This window comes from Haliotis rufescens, unplaced genomic scaffold, assembly GCF_023055435.1.
Source record: "Haliotis rufescens isolate VD_foot unplaced genomic scaffold, xgHalRufe1.0.p SCAF_28, whole genome shotgun sequence".
Classification (NCBI taxonomy): domain Eukaryota; kingdom Metazoa; phylum Mollusca; class Gastropoda; order Lepetellida; family Haliotidae; genus Haliotis; species Haliotis rufescens.
In genome coordinates this window covers 6745181-6770000 of record NW_025963979.1, presented here as the reverse complement: position 1 = coordinate 6770000, position 24820 = coordinate 6745181, and the positions used below count along the sequence as shown (strand labels likewise).

Sequence of the window (24820 nt, the reverse complement as noted above, 5' to 3'; positions counted from 1 at the left end):
GTGGTCAGGCTTGCTGACCTGGTTGATGCATGTCATCGTATCCCAATTGTGTGGATCGATGCTCATGATATCAATCACCGAATTGTCTGGTCAAGACTCAATTATTTACAGACCGCCGTCATATAGCTGGAATATTGCTGAGTGCAGCGTTAAGCAACAAGCAAACAAAATTGTTGGTGTGATCGACAACAACTTATCTGCCCCAGATTTGATTCATTTGGAGGCCACTATTACATGTGGAATTATTACTGGATATTGCTTGATATTTCTTAATTCATACTTTATGAAGTCTGTTTCTGTTAGCCCAGCAGGAAAAAATCTCCACTTCCTATTTCTTGATCCATTATGAGATTTTCGAACATTGAGATTCTTGTGGTTATATCAGGTGGATACTCTTTATATTACTCTGATCCCCCAAGTTATTTGGTTGACCCTGCAGTATATTTCACACACAAGTAGGTTATCCATCAGTATCTGTAGTTTTAACTGCCTAATAAAGTTATGATTATGATGATATAAAATACATTACATGTCCGAAAGTAAGTATTGAATATATATTGGACTTTATTGGAACTCTGTGATATTCATTTTGAGTGTGTTTTATGTTAGCAGATTGTATTTAACACTAAAGTTAATTCAGTGACTTCAGAAATAATATCAGTTAATATCCCACAATATATATATATGGATGTCATATATATATATATATATATATATATATATATATATATATATATTGTGGGATATTCACTGATATTATATATATATATAACATAACATGATTGATACAAATACAGATGATGCTTCTGATGAGTGAACTTGAAAGAGGCACCTCCACTGTGAACGTCAACACCACAGAGCTGACCTCAGATCTCACAAAGACAATCAACCTCATAAGTGCATTTGCCAACAGCCTCACCAACAGCTCCCTGTCTGCAGACAACTTTGTCAATGTCGCTGGATTCCAGAATGTTCTGAACAAGTTCCAGAGCACTATCATGCAGAAACTCATCCAACTGTCATCTCAACTGTGAGTTCCATTTGGAACAATTGCAAAATAATGTTTTCTAGAAACCATAGCAAAATATGGTCCAATATCCTCTAGAAACCATGGCAAAATGATGTATGATATCCTCTGGAAACCATGGCAAAATGATGTCTGATATCCTCTGGAAACCATAGCAAAATGATGTCTGATATCCTCTGGAAACCATAGCAAAATGATGTCTGATATCCTCTGGAAACCATGGCTAAGTGATGTCTAATATCCTCTGGAAACCTTTTATACCATAGCGATGTCCAATATTCTCTAGAGACCAGAGCAAAATTATGTCCAATATCCTCTAGAAACAATAAAAAAATGATGTCCAATTTTCTCCAGAGACCATTGCAAAAGTATGTCTAATTTGTACCATGTTCCACACAGGTCTACAGGCATCAGCACACTCCTCTGGCCATCCATCCCCGACCCTGATGCTGCCAGCTCCATGGCCCGCTCCATCAACACCATGAAGGTGATCATGGATGTCATCAACAACAGACTAGAGGACATTAAAGGTACTTTATGTTTCCTTTGTTCATGATCAAGTTAAGTATGAAAGGCTTTTCATAAGGTGTCTGGCAGTTGACGGGGAAAAAAGAGCTTTGATTGATTGATTGTAAGTTTGTTTCCCTCCAGGTGGCAACATCTCCCTTAATACACTGGCTGGCAAATCCCCTGCTCTGTTGGCACTGATGGAAGCCTACATAAATGTCACAAAATTTGGACTACAGGCCTGGATGGATGGGCAGATAGACATGCAGAGGGTATGATCAATATGTTGTATAAGTCAGTGCTGTATCTGTTAAGAAGCTACATTTCTGTAAAGCTTGATCAGATGACTATATATGAGACTATATACCATACTTAACATATCAAGTTCTGTGATCATTTCCTGGTATTAGGCACCTCCATATGTTTTGAAAGCAACATGTCAAGTGTCTTTTATCTGGAGAAGCACATAGATATTTCCTTTCTGTTTTTATCATTTTGATATCTTTAAAACACTTCTGTAGATCCTTAATCAGGATCCAAACCTATCTAGCATAGCACATGTCAAATTGAACGATCTTGGATCCACAAACTTAAAACAATGGAACGTTTTGGTATTAATGATATTTGTACCCTTATTATTCCCCAAACCCCCTTTTTGAAGTTTATCCTGGTTCAACTAGTGAATAAGTGCTGAATGTTTTATGTGTCCTGGGTGCTCAGTATGTTGATATGGTATTTGTTCCCTGTTAAAATGAAATATAATTAAGAGCAAAGTATAAAATTTTTTGTCTTCCAATGCAATGTTCCTTGTTCCTTACCAGATCATTGAACTGATGAGTGACCAGTCTATGGTGACCTCACGGTGTCAGGCTGGAACAGTGGCAGCATTCATCTCTAACAGCACCACCCCCAACACCGTGGTGAGGAACCTGCAGACAGTCCTCTGTACCTACATGACGGATCTCCCCAGGGAATTCAGCAGTCTCGTGGATTATCAGCAGATACAACAACAGGTCATCCTTCAGAGTTCTTTCACATTAGTGCCCTCCATTTTCTCAAAAATCTCCCACCTCTCCTCAATTATTTTTGGGGGTTGTGTTGGATTCAGTGAATTTGAAATAAATTATTAATCTTTATTGGCCTCAGTAAATATGTTTTGACTGTATACGGTACCAAGACTGGAAAATGAGTATCTGTAAAGACCCCAGTGTAACCTGTGCTTGTTATTTTTCATCCGTCCATAGATATCTGACATCTGGAACTCCACAGTTGTGGTACGTCCTGACTTCGCAGGGTACTCGGCCAGTGTGGAGAGGTTCAGCCAGCTGGTGACTCAGATAGCCCAGAGCAACATCCAGCTGTCACAGGGACTCAAGAATACATTTGACTTCTCCAGCCTACTCAACTCTCTCAATAATTTGGTGAAAGATCCTTCTTTGTAAGTTAATGTCTAACAATACCCACATCACATCCTCGATACTCCAGGGCCAGCATTTCTGTAAACCTACACTAACCCCTGGACACAGTCCTGTAGTTCTTGCTATCTCAAATTAACCTCCCTTGATTTCCTTTAGCCAGTTTGATTGGCTACAGTACTTGGCCTAACGTACCAATCAGAATGTGAGTTACAAACCAGCTTTCCGAGGCAAGAGAGTTTACTGACTTTAAAAGTCCAGTTTCCACCCTTGCTGAACTAGGCTGGAATTACTGGGCTCGATCACCACCAGTGGCTATTACCGGTTATGTCCCTTCTAAGCCTCTCCTATGGACCAATCAGATTCCACCTCTTGTATCACTTGCATTTGCTTCACGAAAAATGGTGGTGCCAAGTCAGGACAATCTGATCGATAATCAAGATCTATATTGTGATAAAACGGGTCTTACATTGCGAAATGCATCAAATCATTTGAGCACCTTGATTAAAAACATGAAAAGATTTGGAAAATATCTGCTGACAACGAGTTGGCGTTGCACATGCTTTGCAAATCCTGCAATTGATCGAAATCTGCACGACAGTTTACGAACCAGATTTCGATTTCGTTGCGAGATTTTGACTGGACTATGCATAGACTCGTTAGTCAAGCCAAAATGTAACACCATAATACCAGCCTAGTTCGGCAAGGCTGGAAACTGGACTTTTATAGTCAGTTAACCCTCTTGCCTCGGGAAGATAGCTCAATGTTGTGTTAGCCAGTCGCATTGATGATGATCGTGAAATTCAACATTGAAAAACTGAATGACATGCAAAACAAAGCCCTCAAAAATCTTTTTGATGGAAAGGATGTGTTCATGTCAATTAACATTGGCAGTGGGTTTGCTCCCTTAACGTATCCCTTATGTTGACGTTTGATTGGTTAGTAAAATATTTATGAAAATCAAGGGCGGGTAATTTGCAATCGCAAGAACCACGGGAATTGATCAAGGGCTTTGTGTAGGTTTACCGAAATGCTAGACCTGGAGATATAGAGGATGCCCACGTCAAGGAGACACGTCATGAAATAACTTACTCAAATTTCAATCATGAAACTTACACAAGTATGTTGTAGTTAAATCCTTGCAAACCATTGTGGCATCATGAATTCCCATGACATCACAATCCCATAATATTACTTATATCTGTGCCACTCAAGCTGTACCTGTTCTATTTACACTCCAAACACTGCTTATTAGTTGACAGTAAAAATTGAAGAATGATTTTGGTTGATAAATAGAATCTCGCCATTGTGTCTTCCAAGGTCAAATATATCAAGACTTGTTGATGAAGTAAAAATATCCTCAACAAACCTTTTATATTTGTAACTTTTATCAACTCATCTTGATATATTTGATCTCAGAGTATACACGAGTAAGATTATCTATCTATAACCATTGTGTGTAATCGTACATTGACAACATTGATACTTGTTACCAACTACTGGCTTCCATCATCTTTCTGAGGCAAGGGTGTTAACTGACTACAAAAGTCCAGTTTCCACCCTTGCTGAACTACACTGGAATTTCATGCTCGATCGTAGCGCCACCAGAGGCTATTACGAGTTATGTCCCTTCTATGTCCCTTATGACCAAACAGATTCCACCTCTCATATCACTTGCATTTGCTTCAAACAAAAAGGACAGTGCCTAGTCAAGACGATCTGATTGACAATCCACATCTATGGTGTAATAAAATGGGTCCTATCTTGTGAAGTGCATCAAATCATTTGAGCACCTTGATTAAAAACAAGAATAGATTAGGAAAATATCTGCCGATGCCCAGTGACGGTACACATGCTCTGCATATCCTGCAGTCGATCAAAATCTGCACGTTGACATCCATGTTGTTTATGAACTGGATGACTAGTTCATTGGGCAATTTTGATTGGACTATGCATAGACTCATTTGTACCGCCAAAATATAACTCCATAATTCCAGCCTAGTTCAGCAAGGGTGGAAACTGGATTTTTAAGGTCAGTGAATTCCCTTGCCTTGGGAAGATGGGGTTCCATACAACAAACTTGATTATTCACAGGCAGCCATTTGTAATTTTCTGACTGAGGTGAACATAAACATTTAATCACTCAGAGAGAAATGTAAATGTGAAAATACTTTATTTAATCCGATTTAGAATTTGGTAATTGGTATAAATACAAGATACATGGACATAAACGTATGTATACACAATGGTTTGATGCTACATCTGGCCTCTTGCTTCGAGTGACTGATATATGTATTCAAGCAATGCTGGTGTCTATGTAAATACATTTGCTTTTGACAATAATGTGCACCTCTTCCATGCAGGATCTTCACCCTCTTGAAACCTTTTGGCCTGGTGTTGGACAAGCCCCTACAGAACGATGTAGCGAGGAGCATCTTCAGCGGCATCGACTCCCTCATGCTTGTCCCAGTGTCTCACTACTTGCAGATCCTCAGTGGTAAGTACAGGAGGAGATTGATATGTAGCCAGCACATGGTGATGGAGTAATGTCAATGTATATATGTACTCAGCACATGGTGACGGAGTAATGTCAATGTACATATGAACTCAGCACATGGTGATGGAGTAATGTCAATGTATATATGTACTCAGCACATGGTGATGGAGTAATGTCAATGTACATATGAACTCAGCACATGGTGATGGAGTAATGCAATGTACATATGTACTCAGCACATGGTGATGGAGTAATGTCAATGTATATATGAACTCAGCACATGGTGATGGAGTAATGTCAATGTATATATGAACTCAGCACATGGTGATGGAGTAATGTCAGTGTACATATGTACTCAGCACATGGTGATGGAGTAATGTCAATGTATATATGAACTCAGCACATGGTGATGGAGTAATGTCAGTGTACATATGTACTCAGCACATGGTGATGGAGTAATGTCAATGTATATATGAACTCAGCACATGGTGATGGAGTAATGTCAATGTATATATGTACTCAGCACTTGGTGACAGTAATGTCAGTGTATATATGTACTCAGCACATGGTGATGGAGTAATGTCAATGTATATATGAACTCAGCACATGGTGATGGAGTAATGTCAGTGTATATATGTACTCAGCACATGGTGACAGAGTAATGTCTTATGGTATTCTTAGGGAATGCCATTTCTGAGAATCGAAACCTTTAAGGCTGATTATTGTATCCAGTTTATGAATGCTTGAACAAATTCTACCATTAGCTTATATGTCAGTATTAAGCAAACAGCCATTTGTATGTGAAGAATTTGCTCGGTCTTGTCAATTTTAGAATGTTAAAATTCAATTCTAATATTTCCATATCAGTATGAGAATAATATTACAGCAATGACTTATACATTCCTCACTCAGAGCATATATATAATGTGTGTATTTGAATAGTAATGATCTGTGGCTTCAGATAATGGCCTGTCTTTCTCATCCATACTGACTGATCCAATGAAGATGATCAAGGCAATGGGTATCATGGCAGACTTTGACACACAGATAAGTCTGTCCGTAGAAATTGTTGCTAAACCAATGGTAAGTGGAAACATTTCACTAATTTATTATCCCTCGCTGCCCTTGGCAGTGTCCTTGAAGTTGCATATCTTTTAGCCTATGTCATAATGTGTAATGATTTGAATATTGAACTTAACAATCCATTTTCTTTTCACTATTTTCCTTCCTTTCTTTCTCTTAAGTTTGGAAAAATATCATTGTTATTCTTTGTAAGCTTTAATTTTAAGAAGAGTTCATAAATAAAATTTATGTTTGCTTTTTCAGTTCAAACATATTGCTAAAAATACTGACTTCATTACCAACATTCTGTGCAACACGACCCTGGTGGAGTCTTACATCCTCCCCCTTGTCACCCCTGGCATTGCCAACATCCTCTGTCACGACCATCCCACCATGTGGGTTCCCAAACTCCGACAACTGGGTCTAGGGAACGTGGAGATATATGGGCTGGCTGGGAAGGTGAGACTGCGAATATTCCAACTCTACTTGTGCATTGCTCATTTCTCTTGAACTGAAACTTTAATTAATACTAACAGATTGAAATATTCTAGCCAAGAATCAACTTTTGATGCAAAAGATATGATGTCACAGTTGCATATTGAAAAGCACCAAATGTCTAACTCTGTTGTCCTCTAACTTTTGGAATAGTCTATTATTCAGTATCTATTGTGTTCTCTGCCTTAAATGTATTGCCATTCATACTGTAAATACTGTACAGTAATTGCAACTGTACGTTTTGTGACCTATCACTAAACTTGAAAGGGGTGATTGATATGTTCTAAGCCTCACATGAAAAGAATTTCGTAACAGTGAAATCTTTTGTTGTGGACAATTCATGTCACAGAGGTATTTCCACACAAACTTTAATTGAATGCATTGTTTCACTGTGACAAGTCAGAGGTGGTTATTGTGATTTGAAACTTGACTAATCATAAGAGAATATTTTCAAAATTTATAGTTGATTATATTATTCATATTCTTAGACTGAGTCATCCATAGCACAATAATGACAATTAACCTGACCTAAATTGTCTCCATCTTTGAAATAGGTTGACTTGTGGATTTCAACTTTTCTGGTCTTTCAATGTGATTTTGGTACATGTGCTGGCACAGTGCATATAACGATACTTTCATCTGTACTGAAATGTTACACTGACAAAATAAAAAAAGTTGAATCTTTAGTCCACCCTGTCAACATTGAAAGAAATGGGTTGTCTTCATCTTAGATGAAGTACAGATGTGCTCTTGTTTGAGTTTTATTAAGTCATAAGACATCCACTTTATGCAGTAATTAATTGCTATGTAAATTTTGTCATTGTTTCAGTTATCCAGCCTCCAATTAAAATATCATTTTGACACTACGTGTTCATGGGACTGCCCACAAGATGGACTTTGTCCTCCGGTTCAGTGCAATATCAGTGTCTGGAATCCTCTGACAAGCGACATCACATGGGTACAATTCCTGTCTGACATGGAGAAGATGACCAAACTGTTCCTGTCTGAGAGCGGTGGAGTGATGACAATGAATATGACAGCCATCAAGGCTGGAGAAAGCTTAGAAGCAATTTGGAACAGTATTGGAAAATCTGTCCTTGGAAACTTGTTAAAAACGTGGGTTAATTTTGTGAATGAAAAAGACATGTATCTTGCTCTTTGCTTGAACACTTGTTACGAACTTCACCATTGTTAGTCTTGTTAGTCAGAGCCTGTGTGACACTACAGCTCCATCTGTGCAGAGTTATGTGACCTAGTGTGTCAGGATCTGCTGATTATGGTTTTGAATCCCTGATTTTACCTAATTATCATCTTTTGTCAGTCAGCACTGTAACATGATCATGGGTTTATCAATGTGGTAAACATTGGTTTGTGTCTCTGTGGGCTTTCCTCTGCATAGCAGGGCGTTGGGATGGCCTAGTGGTTATAGTGTTCACTCACCATGCCGGAGACCTGGGTTCGATTCCCACATGAGTACAATGTGTAAAGCCCATTTCCCGTGTCCCGCGCTGTAATTATGCTGGAATATTGCTAAAAGCGGTGTAAAAACCATACTCACTGACTTCTTCACATAGCTAACGTGCAGTGACATAACTGAAATAATGCTAATGACATATTCCTCTGATCCCACCAACAGTAATAATGTGTTTCAAAACCATGTCATTGTGATGCTTTTTATGCTCATTTTTATGATGATTATAATATGAAACTAAAAATACCATTTTTGACAGGTGTTAATGTTATTGGTAATGAATATGTAATGTTTTATTTCCATAACTAATCTCCATGAGTTCTCTCATAGTTTGTTGTCATGTGATGGCAAATTTGATGATTCATATAATGGTAGAAACTAACTGTTTATCACAAACATTCTTCTTTGATGTAGGTCAATTGTGTCATGAGGATTTGTTTAGTAAAGGAATGATAATGTTTGTGTTACAGGTCATTTGGTGTGATGAAGGGAGTGGACATTCAAACGTCAGGTCAAACATGGTCCAGATTTAAACAGATAATTCACTTTGTGGGGACAATGAATTCTTACCTTAATGGCATGCTTGAGAAGTTCACCAGTAAGTGCTCCAACAAGGCTGTGGATTTATTGCCTACTACAAGAGCAGACAGCTTTGTCTTCCTTGATCACCATATAACAACATGCACTAATGTGCACTCATCTCATACAAGTTGCTGTCTTTATCATCATATAACAACATGCACTAATGTGCACTCATCTCATACAAGTTGCTGTCTTCATCATCATATAACAACATGCACTAATGTGCACTCATCTCATACAAGTTGCTGTCTTTATCATCATATAACAACATGCACTAATGTGCACTCATCTCATACAAGTTGCTGTCTTTATCACCATATAACAACATGCACTAATGTGCACTCATCTCATACAAGTTGCTGTCTTTATCATCATATAACAACATGCACTAATGTGCACTCATCTCATACAAGTTGCTGTCTTCATCATCATATAACAACATGCACTAATGTGCACTCATCTCATACAAGTTGCTGTCTTTATCATCATATAACAACATGCACTAATGTGCACTCATCTCATACAAGTTGCTGTCTTTATCAAAATACACATTGAAACATTGAAAGCATTGAATTTGAAACCCCTGGAAATATAGTCCTTGGAAGTACATGAGCATGCAATCTTTTATTTATCATACAATGTGCATCATTGTTAAATCCACTGAGCCAGTCTTCTCCTTATTTCAGACTCCACATCTGAAATATACCTACAAGATGTCTTCCCAGACTCAAAGCAAGTTGCCAAACTCCTTGCTGCAGCTGTTGGTCAAGACACTGCTGCTGAGTTTCTTACTGCTCTTTTTAACCCTCTCAAAGTAAGTACTAAAGAGGGGACAAGTGACTGTAGTGTTTAACTCCCAGCTTTGAAAATATCTTTTGAAAATATAACTTTTCAAAGCTGTGTTAAAACTATCTCAATCACTCACTCACTCACTCACTCACCCAGTGAATCCTTTGGATCAGTGTTTTGTCCTGTGTTGATTCCAGGTAAGAATATAGGTGCCCAGGTATTTATGCTTGTGTAAGAGGCGACTAAGAGGATTGGGTGGTCAGTCTTGATGACATGGTGGATTGTATATTATTACATGCATGGATTGATTCACAATCATTGGATTGTCAGGTCCAGGTTCAATTATTTACAAACCACCATCATGTGACTGAAATATTGCTTAGTGTGGTGTTAAACAACAAACAAACATTAGTTTTCTTAAGCTTATCTCCTGAATGCGTGGTAAAATAAGAAAAAAAAAGTTGTTCCCATTTTGACCGATGCATTCTTGATCTGCAATGAATATCTCATGGGCATTTGTTATCTTAAATGCCAACAATGTTTGGAATGAAAGTAATTAAAGGCAGACCTCATTGGATTGAATGTCATTAAAGGCAGATCTCATTGAATTGAATGTCATTAAAGGCAGATCTAATTGGATTGAATGTCATTAAAGGGTGCTATCATTGGATTGAATGTCATTAAAGGGTGCTATCATTGGATTGAATGTCATTAAAGGGTGCTATCATTGGATTGAATGTCATTAAAAGGTGCTATCATTGGATTGAATGTCATTAAAGGGTGCTATCATTGGATTGAATGTCATTAAAAGCCACTATGAGTGTCATTAAAGGCCTCTATGAATGGGTTGAATGTCATTAAAAGAGCTATTACTGGATTGAATGTCATTAAAAGGTGCCATGATTGGATTGAATGTCATTAAAAGAACTATCATTAAGTTGAAAGTCATTAAAGGCAGCTATCAGAAGGATCAGTCAAAGATTTACGCTTGTCCAAGTATGGCTATACAGGTGTGGCTATACTAGACCAATATCTAAGTAGTGCTCATAGTGTTTTCCTTCTTTACAGATCTATGACCAGCTGGCCAATCCTGCCACTTGGGTCAACATTTTCTGTGACCCTGTCTTGTTTAATTCAACATTTACATTCCCTTCGGGCACACACGTTGGTGCCATTCAGACCGCAATGTGCACCATGGCTGTCAACCAATCTTCCAGTATGGAACAACTTATTAATCTCTTTGATGCTGGAAAGGTCCTGAAAGAGGTAGGCTTTCTTTTCAGTATACCAATACTAAACAAATTACTTTTAAATAAACATTTTGACATCTACTAGTGTTTGTTAGCTACTATTTCAATAGTTCAATAGTTGATTACAATAAATAATAATAAATGTTCTTTGTACTTTCCCCCTACATTGTCCCCCCACCCCCACCCCCACCCACCACCCCCCATTCATAGTATCTTGCTGTTCCTAGATAATGAACATTGTAACAACTTTGCAGCCATCACAAGAACTAGAGACTGCCCTCCCTCCTGACTCAATGTTTAACAAAAACCTACTCTAGTTCTTGAGAAATGACCAGGCATAAAATGTTATTTCTGTTATTTCATAAGCATATACTGCATTACAGTTACAAGCAGTGATGGCATCTCAACCATCCAACACCACATACGGCATGTCTTTATGGGACAGAGTCTACAATACCACAACTCGACTAATCAGCAACCTGGAGAAACTTCAGCACGTCAGGGTGAATGGCACTGCTACCATGTCATGGTTCAGTCCCATCCTGGCCACACTACAGGCCCTCCAGAACCCAACCATGAGCAGGTAGGCCAACACAGGGGTCCTCCTTCATCTTCCCATGTCTTTAAGCACTTTCATCCTACACTCCTGGATGCCGTTCCACAAAGCGAATAATGGCACTAAGACAATTCTTCAACATACTTTAACATTACAGTCGTAGTGCTATGATTGTTTTGTTTTACAGGGCACTGAGGCTTGTCAGAGAGGCTGATTGAGGGATGCACTAAATGGGCTCATTAGGAACCCAGTTTCTCAAGCTTTTAAAAATCAGGCTTCTAATGCTAGGATGTCATATGGTGAAGTGAATAACATGAATACCCTATTCAGGCACAGTATACCTACTCCAAGCGGACCAGTCTTTGTATTAGCACCTAAATGCTGAGCTCCAGACAGGGTTACAACAAGTTCCATTTTTTTACATCTTTTGGTATGACATGGCCAGGGATCGAACCCTGAGCCTTCCGCCCTCCCAACGGATGTTCTACCACTAGAGGGGGTGGTTGGAAGCCATAAAGACTGAGGAGTATTATAGTGAATAACCTCCACAACATTACAGATGATTTATCTTTAGTGAAGTAATACTTTTCATTACTTTTGATATTTACTAGTGAGGGACAGATAAGCCAAGTTGTGAGTAGGTTATTTTATATGTTTACAAATGTTGTTTTTCCAAACAAATAGAAAATAATTGCTTTTGCCAATCTCAAACTGAAACAGAATACATGAACTATCCAGTCAGCATGAAGCAATTATAACAATTCTTAGTGAGACTGAATTGCAGAGATATATTTCCTTAATACCTGTACTCCTATGGGTAACGTGGAGAGTATTGGAGTATACAGATTGATTCAAAGAAATGCAGTGAAAAACAATTGTTTATGGCAGTGATGATGCCAACTGCAATGATGCTTGTTACCAGTCTACACAGTGTGTCCCCCCTACTTTCAGTGGCCTAGCAGTCTGCAATGACCTTGTGACCTACCTGGGAGGAACGGACATGTTCCGTGAAGTTCAGACAATCATTAGTCAGACTGTTTTCAACATCAAGCTGATTGCAGATCAGATGCCTTTGCTTGAAGGTTAGCATGGATTAAAAATCTTATATTTTTTCAAAGGACATTCTTCAGAATGAGAATCAATTAACCGCATAAATGCAACTTTATGAGACTTTTGTTCATGTTGTAGTAGTTTTGAACTTATGCGCATGATTCTTAAACTTAAGATTTCCATAAATAAATGACAAAATAGAAAGACATTTTATATGTATTTTAAATGTAACAAAATGTTTAAGACAAACATATTTTGGGGAGTTTTATCTGCAATTATTTTTTTTTAGTGGCTGATGATTTTGTGTGTACTCTGGTGCGAGACGCGAACCTCAAAGGTGCTGTTGATATACTGAAAACCACCGGAATCTTTGATTCTCTGACTCAGGTAATACCAACCTACTGGCTGTAGAATGACATATTCCCCAGATGGATAGTGAGATAGTTCCCCAGATGGATAGTGAGATAGTTCCCAAGGTGGACAGTGAGATAGTTCCCCAGATGGATAGTGAGATAGTTCCCCAGATGGATAGTGATATAGTTCCCCAGATGGATAGTGAGATAGTTCCCAAGGTGGACAGTGAGATAGTTCCCCAGATGGATAGTGAGATAGTTCCCCAGATGGATAGTGAGATAGTTCTCCATCTCACATGATAGGAATATGTATATAGTTTCTGTACATATATTCTTTTAAAAACATTTCATATGCTTTCATGCCTGTAAGTTTCTTAAGAAGTTTTGTCCTTGGCCAGACCATGCAGGCAACCTTTTTCATGAATCTTTTGTTTACCTTGATATGATCTGTCTTCATATATAGACCCCAAACTGTTCATAAAATGAATCTGATTATGAGTCATGAATTCTTTCAAATTCTAAAATGATGCTAAAACACATGCAATAATGGCAATTGATGTTGATATAATACAATTATTTTCTGCTTCTTTACTAAATGAACTAAAATAATTTTGTTCCATGCCTGTGCCATTGTATGCCATGATTTTTCACCAAAGCTTTAATGTCCAGTCTGCTGTTCTGGTTTCAAGAGCAAATAATTGTATGATGCTAAAGCAGTACTGTCTTATTCTAACCACTAGACAAATCCCACAATGAACCCCAGAGGCACAGATGGCCTCCAGTGCTCTGTGGTGCTTCAGACAGGGATGAACCTGTGGAATGTCATCAACAGTACCTTCATCATGGGCAATGGTCCAGATTGGGACCAGATGGGACAGTGTTTTGTGGACAGTTCCAAGAACTTCCGTTCCTTTGCTGCTGGCCTTAACAGGTGATTGCCTTGTAGAGTCTTGATCCATGAGAGGTGGCTGGTTCATAGTAGCATTCTTGGTTGATGGTACTTAGACTAGCATATGTAGATAGTACATGATACCATTTCTAGTTGATGGAACTTGAGGACATTTGTGCTAGATTACGAATAAGAGTATTCTTGTTAGATGGTCCATGAGGACATTTGTGCTAAATCACGAATAAGAGCATTCTTGTTAGATGGTCCATGAGGATATTTATGCTAGATCACAAATAAGAGCATTCTTGTTAGATGGTCCATGAGGACATTTGTGCTAGATCATGAATAAGAGCATTCTTGTTAGATGGTAAATGAGGACATTTGTGCTAGATCATGAATAAGAGCATTCTTGTTAAATGGTACACAAGATTATTCTTTGAATAAGACACATGCTGCAAAACAAACAAGAAGCTGATGAACATAATAGTGAACTAACTCTTCTCTTCCTATTTTCAGTGCTTTCAGTATCGCCACTGATGTTATGTCCCTTATCCAAGATCCATCTCTCAAACAGTTGCTTAATGCACAAGGAGGTCTAACACCAGTCTTGGATTTTGTCCTAAGAGTCTTCACGGAACAAAGAACCGGTATGTGTAGTTGTATTGGATGTATGTAATAACTGTTAAAAAGATACTAAATAAAGAATTCTAAATCAGTAAAAAAATGGTATTGTAATATTAATATGAAAAATATGTTAAATTTTTCTGATGCACAAAAAACATATACTCTCAAATTGATTTTTCAAGAAGCAAACCTCCATGTTATAAAAACTAATAAATAATGATGTGTTGTTACTTTCAAAGATGTAAACATTTGTTGTAGGTTGACGTTTGTTCTGTTATTTTTATATAAAATCTGAAGCAAAATTATTTCATCTAAACCAACCCAGGCTTCTCCCGGTGTAAACTGGTCGGTCCCTGAATAGGCTTGTCTTTACCTTCTTGTCAGTGCTACAATTCACATCACTTAATAAAGTTACAAAATGGTGTCTCATCACTGATATGATTTCGTTTCAGTTCTGTTGAAGTTCTCTGACCTGTTGAAGAATGACACCACAGTACAGGACTACCTCACAGGGATTCTCAAGCTGTCCCCAGAGCTAGTGACCTCCATCCTCAAGTCCTCCATCAACCTGGATTCGGTACAGAATCTAAAACAATCTCATATCACATTGTCTGTTACTTAACAATTTCAAGGAGCAGTAGTATGGGTATTTGCATATGTAGAACACATATATACTAAAAACCCATCAGGATTCGATATTGCTAATGATTATGTAGATGGTGTCTTAAATATCTGTTCCATATTGGACCGCCTCCGTGGTCTAGTGGTAGACGTCTGCCCGGAGAGCAGAAGGTCCGGGGTTCGATACCTGGCCGCATCATACCAAAAGAGGATAAAAGATGGTACTTGTTGTCACCCTGTCTGGTGCCTGGCATTAAGGTGCTAAAACATGGACTGGTCAGTTCGGTGTCAGTATACTGTGTCTGATTGGGGTATTCATGTTAAACTGCGGCTTGTTGTCTCTGTGCTAGCACTATAAATCGGCATCAGTCCAGACTAGTACCAGCAGCCACACACACACACACGTGCATGCACGTCACAATGTTACTGCAATAACGAGACGTTACATATTGGCACCTTTCCAAGAAGTTGAATATTGTGAAATGACTTTTAATTGTATTACTCTTCAAATGGCAACAAATTCAATCTGTTCTATTTAATGTATACACTTTGCCACTATCATGCTATATGATGTAAATGAGGAGGGTTTTGTTCTGTGTAGGCGATGTTCCTGAACCAGCCTGTGGAGCAGATCCAGGAGATTCTGTGTAACGCCACACGTCTGGGGCAAGTCCTCACCCTCCCTGACTTCACCGTTGACATCCCCACCCTCAGCCGACTCATCTGTACAAACGATTCCCTGACCACAGCCTCAGCCCTGAAGAGCGCAGCTGAAGCAGCTACCATTATACAGCAGGTGGGAGCTGGCAATGTCTATCTTGCATCTGTCTCGCATGTTTGTCATGTCAACTTTATATGTGTCTCACATGTTTGTCATGTCAGGTACATATATCTCTCACATTTTTATCATATCAACTACATATATGACTCACATTTTTATTATGTCAACTACATATATATCTCACATGTGTGTCATGTCAAGTACATATATGTCTCATGTTTGTCATGTCAACTACATATATCTCTCACATGTTTGTCATATCGACTACATAAGTCTCATGTTTGTCACGTCAACTACATATATGTCTCACATGTTTGTCATGTCAGGTACATATATCTCTCACATGTTTGTCATGTCAAGTACATATGTGTCTCACATGTTTGTCATGTCAAGTACATATTTTACGGCAAGCATAGTCACCTTTAACGGAAAGCATGGGTTGTTGAAGACCTATTCTACCCCGGATCAACATGGGCCGCTTGGCTATCACACCAATATAGACATAAGCACAAGCATATGTCTGACATCATCTGTTGCCGAATAGGCTCCTACAACAGTGTTCTATGGCTCTATAACCCTTTGCTTCTCTTTTGTAGGCCCTCATAGCAACATCAACTGGTCTGAATCAGCAATTCTTTAATAACATCAGCAACCATGTCTTGAACCTTGTGGGAGACCTTCAGTTAGTGACAGAGATTGCTGGAATATTCAGCGGTGGCTTCAATGTTGATACTCTTCGGGACAATATTCCCAAGATCGACAGATTTCTCATGTCATCTGGCCCTGAGAGAATAGTGCAGAGGTATGTTGTGTTCCAAAGCATCAGTGTACAAAGTCATTCCATGAACCTAATATGGATACGGAACAATCTTCATGATCCTTTAACATTTAAGTCAATCTTAAGAAATATATGTCTAGCAGTGAAAGTTGTTTTCTAATCAGTCAGCCCAAGGGGAGCCCAATGATCCGAGGCACCCAAATTCATTGTACTGACATCTTTGGTGCCAGGATCCACTGTCAAAACCTTGATTTGCCCGGGTAGGTGGGTGGGTGAGTGGGTGGATTGGTTGGTGAGTGAGTGAGTGAGTGAGTGATATAATGGATGCTGCTTTTAGCATGATTTCTTTTGATTATGGAAATATATTTTGTCTCTTATACATATTTCACTCCATGTCTTCAGTCAAGTAGAGTAATGAAACATCTCTGCATGTGGTCATAATGTGCTATTGCTATCTGTCCAGTCTGACTAACATCTTGGAGGACATCCAGAAAGTCCTCCCTGCCAACAGTGAAGCCGACACCGTGCTGAAAGAAATTGGAATTTTCATCAGGGGATTAGCTGGGCTAGACATTGTGCAGTCATACTTCTTAGAGGCTTGTGAGTAACAGTCCTACAAAGGTTTAAACATCTTGATGATGTACATCTTCAGCTGGACTTCTCTGTTTAGATTAAATACTGTATTTGACGTAATAAGTGCCCTGGGGGCTCTCAAAATTAGAAATAGGGGGCTCTTATTAGAATATTATTTTGTCGAAAAAAACAGAGTTGAAAGATAAATTCCATGGTTTATGCTGACAGCCTGAAATGTTTATATACGAGAGATATATTTTTCCAGAATTTAATTGCCCATAATTAAGGTGGCATTTAAAACACGAGTGCGTATTATATGCGAATAAATAAGTATTGTGTACATTGATCAATCGGAAAAGGTGCTAATTGGTATTGTTCACGAGCCAATCTATTTGCAAATATCGCCGTGGGTGCTTATTAGAGCAGGGCGCTTATTACGTTGAATACGGTAATTGCTGTTTGATAAAATGCGTTGTTACCCACATAGTTGGGGACTGCAAGCTATGCACACACCTAAGGATATTTTAGCATGGCTAGAATACTAGTATATTAGCAGTGGAGGGTTGCAGTTTGTGACGAGTTTAACATACAAGTAGTATTTTTATATAACACAAAATGAGTTAGTTATAGTGTAAGTTAGTTTATGTGTCCCAGCTCTCCCTGCTTGTGGCATGACCTGTTGAGAACACTTTCCACTCTCTCCACAGGTATTGCTGACAAGTTTGTCAATGTCTTCACGTAAAAGAACTCTCATATTCCTTAAATTAATAGTTCAAAAAGTGCCAGTGGCTTCTTCTGGGCTCATCTCCTTTTCCTAACTTAGTGAATGACAACAGTATAATCCCTTCAAAGTACCGTATATCGCTGTGTATAAGGCGACCCCACGTATAAGACGACCCCCCTGTACACGCCTTAAAAATCAACCCAAAATCCTATACTCCGTGTATAAGGCGACCGGGAATGAAACACATCACAAGTCTGACTGATATAGAAGATTTAACGTGCGCTTTCCAACTGTAGCGTATTTCGCACACGGACATCACAAGTTAGTTAGTTAGTTAGTTAGTTACTTTGGAGATTTAACATGCGCTTTCCGACTGATGCGTATTTCGCACACATCACAAGTGCGCACACAAACCTTATATATGCAATTGTTTATCTTGCGTTGTTTTTTTTCTACAATGATAGGTCGCGTGTGTAACTCCAGCACACGTCGCCATTTCGTGTTGACACGGTACGACACCAAATTGGTGCCCGTAAAATAAAATTCATTTATGAAGTAATAACATATAAGAGACAATGGTGAGTAATTTAATCGCCAATTAACTATGTTGTAACTAACTAGGCTTATGTTTGCTTCACATTCAGCGTGTATATTCCACAATCACTTGTACACACCGTCTCCAACACTTGTTAATACAACTGTAAAAACAGCGGGAATTGATTTCAGCTTCACCGGTTATCACATGTTAGGTCACATGTGCAATATGCAAATGCTTACCGGTACTTCCGGCTCTCTGCTCACGGATGTTGATTGTTTTACCGTGTCAGGTGGTTTGACAATCTGCATCGAGGCGAGGGTCATTTCAACTTTATTTGCAGAAATTATTAAACTTTATTCAAGGAAAAGAGATACAAATCATGTTTATGTATGGAAATAGTTATTGGAACAGTTATTTAGGACGAAATGCGAAGTTTTTTTGTCAAATGCTGGGCTGGCTATCGGACGCCGGTTGACATCGCCATTGGAAAAAAATGTGAGATCTTTGACTCCGTGTATAAGACGACCCCCCTTCTTAGCCCCCCCATTTTAGGTACGAAAAACTCGCCTTATACACAGCGATATACGGTACAATTGGCATGTTTTAACATTATACCCAGATAGAAGAAAAAAAAGAATTTTGTGATAAAATTGAATTTTGCTGAAACCATGGAAATGTTTTGGTTTTTGTTTAATGTAATGCCACATGACAATTTCTATGAGATGCTGTAGTAGGACCTCCTTTAAATTTCAGTGACTGTTTCTGACTTTGTGAAGAGCCCTACTGCTGTGTACAACTACCTGATACAGATTGGCATGTCCCCCAGCAGTGCCAGGACTGTTCTGGAGGGAACATTTTCTATCAATGTGGTCAGTATAAAAATCACTTTTTTTTGTCAAACAGTGTCTTGAATAACAAGAAGCAAATACACTTATTTAATGGGCTACAGTCTTGTGGGGTAATCAGGTGTTTACTCAATGCAAGTTCTGTAAGAAATAAATCAGTGAGGTAAAATTTTATGTTTTCTTTGAGGCAAACTTGCACCCCTTAGCCATTTTTGATCCACTTATTGTAAGTTCACATCTCCAATTTTATGTTTAATGGTTTGACAGCATCATTACAATACTGCTGGGTTTCAACAAAGTGACAAATGTCTTTGTAGGTTTTTTTTCTTGCATTACGTTGTAAAAGTCCTGAAACACTTGAAGCAACAACCACATTAAACTCACATGCTGTGAAAACCCTGAAACACTTGAAGCAACAACCGCATTAAACTGATATGCTATGCTGTGAAAACCCTGAAACACTTGAAAGCAACAACCACATTAAACTGACATGCTGTGAAAACCCTGAAACACTTGAAGCAACAACCACATTAAACTGACATGCTGTGAAAACCCCAAAACACTTGAAGCAACACCAACATTAAATTGATATGCTTTGAGAATCCTGAAGCACTTGAAAGCAACAAACTGTTCGAAAGTAGCACTAAAAAAGGATCCTACAATGTTTATCCCTTTCCCCAGTCATCCCACGTTGCCATGTGATGACACACATGGTGTTATACCCTACTGACTCCTTTACCACAGCATTATAGTCTGTCTTCATTGGCCATATCCTGTTCTAGTTCCTCAACTCCTCATACATCCTGGATGCCAACATTCCCTGCACCGAAATGTTCAGCAGACTCCTCTCCCTCAACACCACCATGCTCAACATCAGACAGGTCACGGATGACCTGTGTCGTATCAATGAAACAGTTGCCTTGGAGATTGCCAACTTGCTCATCCCACAACTTACCTTAGGAGATCTCCTGCAAAGGGTGAGGTCATGTTCAGCAATTTCTGTAATCCTGCCTTTTTCATTTTTTATATTTGTTGTATATGTCTTGTGGTCAAAACAAGAAGGATATTGAACCAAGCATCTTAATTATGTGTGCAGACTTTATCAGATTCCACTGATTCCAATTTCAGTATGTCACTTTGTCTGGTGATGACATTTTCAAGTCTGCCAATATCACGTCAGAAGAAGCTTCTGATCTGGCCACCAAACTCAACAACGCCCAAAAGGACCTTGTGCATGCTGCCGAACTTCTGACCGGAAAGAGCAACACCATGAACTACAAGAGTAGCGAGATGTTGGGAGAACTCTTCAAGCTGCCTCAAGCACAGACTGGTAAGAATAACTATCAAAGTGGTCACAGGACAGATGATTGGTTAATGCTCCCCAAGCTTCAGATGAGTGAGAACTTCTGCCAACAAGGCTGTAGGTAGATGATTGGTTAATGCTCCCCAAGCAGCAGATGGGTCTGAACTTCTGCCAACAAGGCTGTAGGTAGATGATTGGTTAATGCTCCCCAAGCTTCAGATGAGTGAGAACTTCTGCCAACAAGGCTGTAGGTAGATGATTGGTTAATGCTCCCCAAGCAGCAGATGGGTCTGAACTTCTGCCAACAAGGCTGTAGGTAGATGATTGGTTAATGCTCACCAAACAGCAGATGGGTCTGAACTTCTGCCAACAAGGCTGTAGGTAGATGATTGGTTAATGCTCCCCAAGCTTCAGATGAGTGAGAACTTCTGCCAACAAGGCTGTAGGTAGATGATTGGTTAATGCTCCCCAAGCAGCAGATGGGTCTGAACTTCTGCCAACAAGGCTGTAGGTAGATGATTGGTTAATGCTCACCAAACAGCAGATGGGTCTGAACTTCTGCCAACAAGGCTGTAGGTAGATGATTGGTTAATGCTCCCCAAGCAGCAGATGGGTCTGAACTTCTGCCAACAAGGCTGTAGGTAGATGATTGGTTAATGCTCACCAAACAGCAGATGGGTCTGAACTTCTGCCAACAAGGCTGTAGGTAGATGATTGGTTTATGCTCACCAAGCAGCAGATGGGTCTGAACTTCTGCCAACAAGGCTGTAGGTAGATGATTGGTTTATGCTCACCAAACAGCAGATGGGTCTGAACTTCTGCCAACAAGGCTGTAGGTAGATGATTGGTTTATGCTCACCAAGCAGCAGATGGGTCTGAACTTCTGCCAACAAGGCTGTAGGTAGATGATTGGTTTATGCTCACCAAGCAGCAGATGGGTCTGAACTTCTGCCAACAAGGCTGTAGGTAGATGATTGGTTAATGCTCACCAAACAGCAGATGGGTATGAACATCTGCCAATGTGGTTGTTGGTTGATGATTGGTTAATGCTAACCAAAAGGAGATTGGTAATGACATTGGATTCCAAACAATTGTACAATGTTAAGAACTTAGTGTCGTCAATTAATATATCAGGTTAAAGGTCAGGTGATGTCAAAGGTCATCCAGTTCGCCAATAATTTCTATCTGCTTATGAGTTTTTATCATTCAAAATACTGAACTACATTCTTACTAGGACTATCACTACGTCAATAATCTTCAAATGCAGCAATGGACTACAATCTTTATATACAACAAGGAATCATTTTCATAGTGTCTTTATCCTCATCTCATGCAGGTGCTAAAACTATGGACTCCATCCAACCTCTGCTGTGTGGCAAGAAGCCGGGAGATCTTGCCGGGGATGATTTCAATGTGGCATCAGTGCTGGGGAGTGGCTCCAAGGCAACAGTCAGTGAACAGGAGCTCAGTGAATTGGCTGAGGCTGACAAGGACAATGGAGGTAGGATTGATTGACTTGAATTCTCAACCCTAGAGAGACCAAACATCTAGTTTGGGTCTAGCACAGTGCCCTGGATGGTGGCTGGAATATTTTCAATGTTTTTTGAGTCTCCTACTGGAAATTCCTATTAAATTGTAAACAAATGTAGTTAGGTCCGAGTTTCTCTGGATTAAATCCACTTTTGGTACAAATATTTTTATAGGATGTGAGATTTGATATCCATTCTTTGAGAGCATGATTTTGAACAAATGTATAATCTAGACTCGATATTAAATTGAATGGTGTTTTCCAAATTGAGAGCATAATTTTCAAGGACATGTATATGTTTTGTATTTGGCATGATTGGAATAATTGAGGTGTATGTCTGTTCTCAACTCAACCTGGCGAAATTCTCAACAGCTTTACAATATGGCATTATATGCATCTGTTCTAATATGTTATGTGTTTCTAACTTTTTCGGGGGCACGGGTAGCCCAGTGGTCTAGGGCGCTGTGATTCGCTGTACAGAGTTGCATCCCTTAGACACGCCAGAAACCTATGATTGTGGGACGAATCCCGGTTCGCCCTGATTATGTTTCTAGGTTTGTCAGCACCATACCCGTGCTTGTGGGTTTCACCGAAGTGGTAATCGTCTGAGACCTGCATCTCTGCAGGCTTTCCTCCCACATTAAGCTGACATGCCATGATATAACTGGAATAATGTTAAAAGCGGTGCTAAACCCAGCTCACTCACTCACTCTAATTTTTTCCATGTTAAAGTGATAAAGATATCTAAGTGTATGTTTTCTATTTGGCATTTGGGTAAAATATTATCATGGTTTTCTCACTTAACCAGGTGACTTCTGTCAACAACTGTACAATGACATCCAGTCTCAGAACCTGGGCTCCATCATCTGGGCGTACCTGAAACCCATCATGAGGGGCAAGATCTTGTACACCCCCGACACCCCGCTCACCAGGCAGATCATCAGCAAGGTGGGTGAACACTGGAAGCCTTGCTTGAGGGTTCAGGGTTAGAATGTGCTGGTTGTAGAGGTGACTTGGCTGTTCAGGCTCAGATTTTACTGTTAAAGATGCTGCCTGATCCTGATGATGTTTGTTTTTAAAATTTAGCTGCTCCCAAACTGTCCGAAGAACAATAGAAACACCACCTTTTCCCATTGAACATACTTATCTGAAAGATAAACACACATAGGTTTAGTGCTCTGTCCTTAAATGACTGTGAAGACTAAAATATGTTGTTAAAGGTGTCAGTATCAGATTCACTCTGATTATGATCCTTGGTCTCTCAGTGTTGATCTAAACTCACTCATTCCAGGCCAACAACGTATTTGACGTCCTTAAGGATGTCCAGAGAGTGGCAAAGGCGTGGTCAGTGGGGACTCCCAATCTGATGGCAATGACAGACAAAGCCAAACAAATGGGTGCAGTCAAGGTAAGATAAAAGGCTTAATATGTTATGATATGTTTTCACATAATAATATATAATGATAGGCTATTTATATTGCGCATATTTCCACACCACTCAGGGGCATGCTCAAAGTTCTATTATTATCCCAGCCACTAGATCAGTGTGCACTCAAGAATCATTCTCAGCTCCCATGGGAGTATACAACCCAAGCTGCCTGTTAGATGCTAAAAGGTTAACTTCCCATCCTACCAGGTACCCACTCACTGCTGGGTGGGTATAGAGGCACATTTCGAACAAAGTCACTTACCCAAGGAGATATTACATGTGCTACGGTGTGGGGCAGGATTGAAGCCCTGGAAACTCTCAGGAGCCAAGCTGCCAAAACGCTGTCGCCCATCCAAGGACTCTCCACGACCGACATTGCTTAACTTCACATGATTTGTGACCTGTGACCTGTGCACAGGTCCATGTGTCACCACATCTGATATGCAAATATGCAAGGGTTTCTCTAATCATGCTAATACAATTAAGGATAATTTTTAATCAAATTAAATTCATATATGGATCAAGTTCCCTTTATTCAATGTTATCATTTTATCATTTGTAAAATTGTGTTTTTCTGTAAATTATTTGGGAAATTTATCATTCTTATTTTGCAGGATATTTTAAAGAATGACTTCATTACATCTCTACTGAAACAGACCTCTGGTCTTGATGCCAAACAACTTCTGACAGGTATTGAAGCCCTTGACTCTGGCAACTTCAACTCCAGCAGTATGAAGGGCATGAAGGTCGCTGCTGACCTCCTCGTCAACTACACCTCCTGTATGGAACTTGAACGCTTTGTCGCTGCAGAATCGGAAGAAGAAATGGAAAAAATGGCATTCCGCCTCTCAGACACGAATAACTTCTTGGCAGGTGGGGAGATGTTACAAACAATAAAGAATTTGTTATCCTTAAAAAGTTTCTTCATGTTCTTCCAACTGTTAAATGTCCATCAAAGACGTAATCTGGTGTACAGCTTTATAAAGAATGTTTTTGTGTGTAAATTTATAATAACTGATTTGATGAGTTTATCTTGTTGAATGTTACCTTGAAAATAGTATAATACCTGAAAATGGATACCAGTCCTCTTCAGAAGAATAATATATTCAGGATTTGCTATAATTTTGTATGAC

General features: G+C 39.3%; 1 protein-coding gene across 4 annotated transcripts in view; it reads left to right on the top strand.

Moving 5' to 3' along the window:
- LOC124139094 overlaps nucleotides 1-24820 on the top strand; it is a 142811-nt gene that overhangs the window by 81600 nt on the left and 36391 nt on the right. For all 4 annotated transcript variants that reach the window (XM_046506121.2, XM_046506127.2, XM_046506142.2 and 1 more), the window contains exons 40-67: nucleotides 798-1030; nucleotides 1427-1557; nucleotides 1679-1806; nucleotides 2356-2547; nucleotides 2779-2972; nucleotides 5313-5446; nucleotides 6408-6529; nucleotides 6773-6967; nucleotides 7833-8119; nucleotides 8945-9072; nucleotides 9743-9870; nucleotides 10914-11111; nucleotides 11479-11678; nucleotides 12603-12733; nucleotides 12991-13088; nucleotides 13795-13985; nucleotides 14460-14590; nucleotides 15020-15144; nucleotides 15790-15984; nucleotides 16566-16771; nucleotides 17211-17347; nucleotides 19336-19451; nucleotides 20210-20404; nucleotides 20556-20757; nucleotides 22067-22231; nucleotides 23067-23206; nucleotides 23550-23666; nucleotides 24302-24560. In XM_046506121.2, coding sequence (XP_046362077.2) covers nucleotides 798-1030; nucleotides 1427-1557; nucleotides 1679-1806; nucleotides 2356-2547; nucleotides 2779-2972; nucleotides 5313-5446; nucleotides 6408-6529; nucleotides 6773-6967; nucleotides 7833-8119; nucleotides 8945-9072; nucleotides 9743-9870; nucleotides 10914-11111; nucleotides 11479-11678; nucleotides 12603-12733; nucleotides 12991-13088; nucleotides 13795-13985; nucleotides 14460-14590; nucleotides 15020-15144; nucleotides 15790-15984; nucleotides 16566-16771; nucleotides 17211-17347; nucleotides 19336-19451; nucleotides 20210-20404; nucleotides 20556-20757; nucleotides 22067-22231; nucleotides 23067-23206; nucleotides 23550-23666; nucleotides 24302-24560 — 4678 coding nt within the window. The remainder of the gene's footprint in view (nucleotides 1-797; nucleotides 1031-1426; nucleotides 1558-1678; nucleotides 1807-2355; nucleotides 2548-2778; nucleotides 2973-5312; nucleotides 5447-6407; nucleotides 6530-6772; nucleotides 6968-7832; nucleotides 8120-8944; nucleotides 9073-9742; nucleotides 9871-10913; nucleotides 11112-11478; nucleotides 11679-12602; nucleotides 12734-12990; nucleotides 13089-13794; nucleotides 13986-14459; nucleotides 14591-15019; nucleotides 15145-15789; nucleotides 15985-16565; nucleotides 16772-17210; nucleotides 17348-19335; nucleotides 19452-20209; nucleotides 20405-20555; nucleotides 20758-22066; nucleotides 22232-23066; nucleotides 23207-23549; nucleotides 23667-24301; nucleotides 24561-24820) is intronic.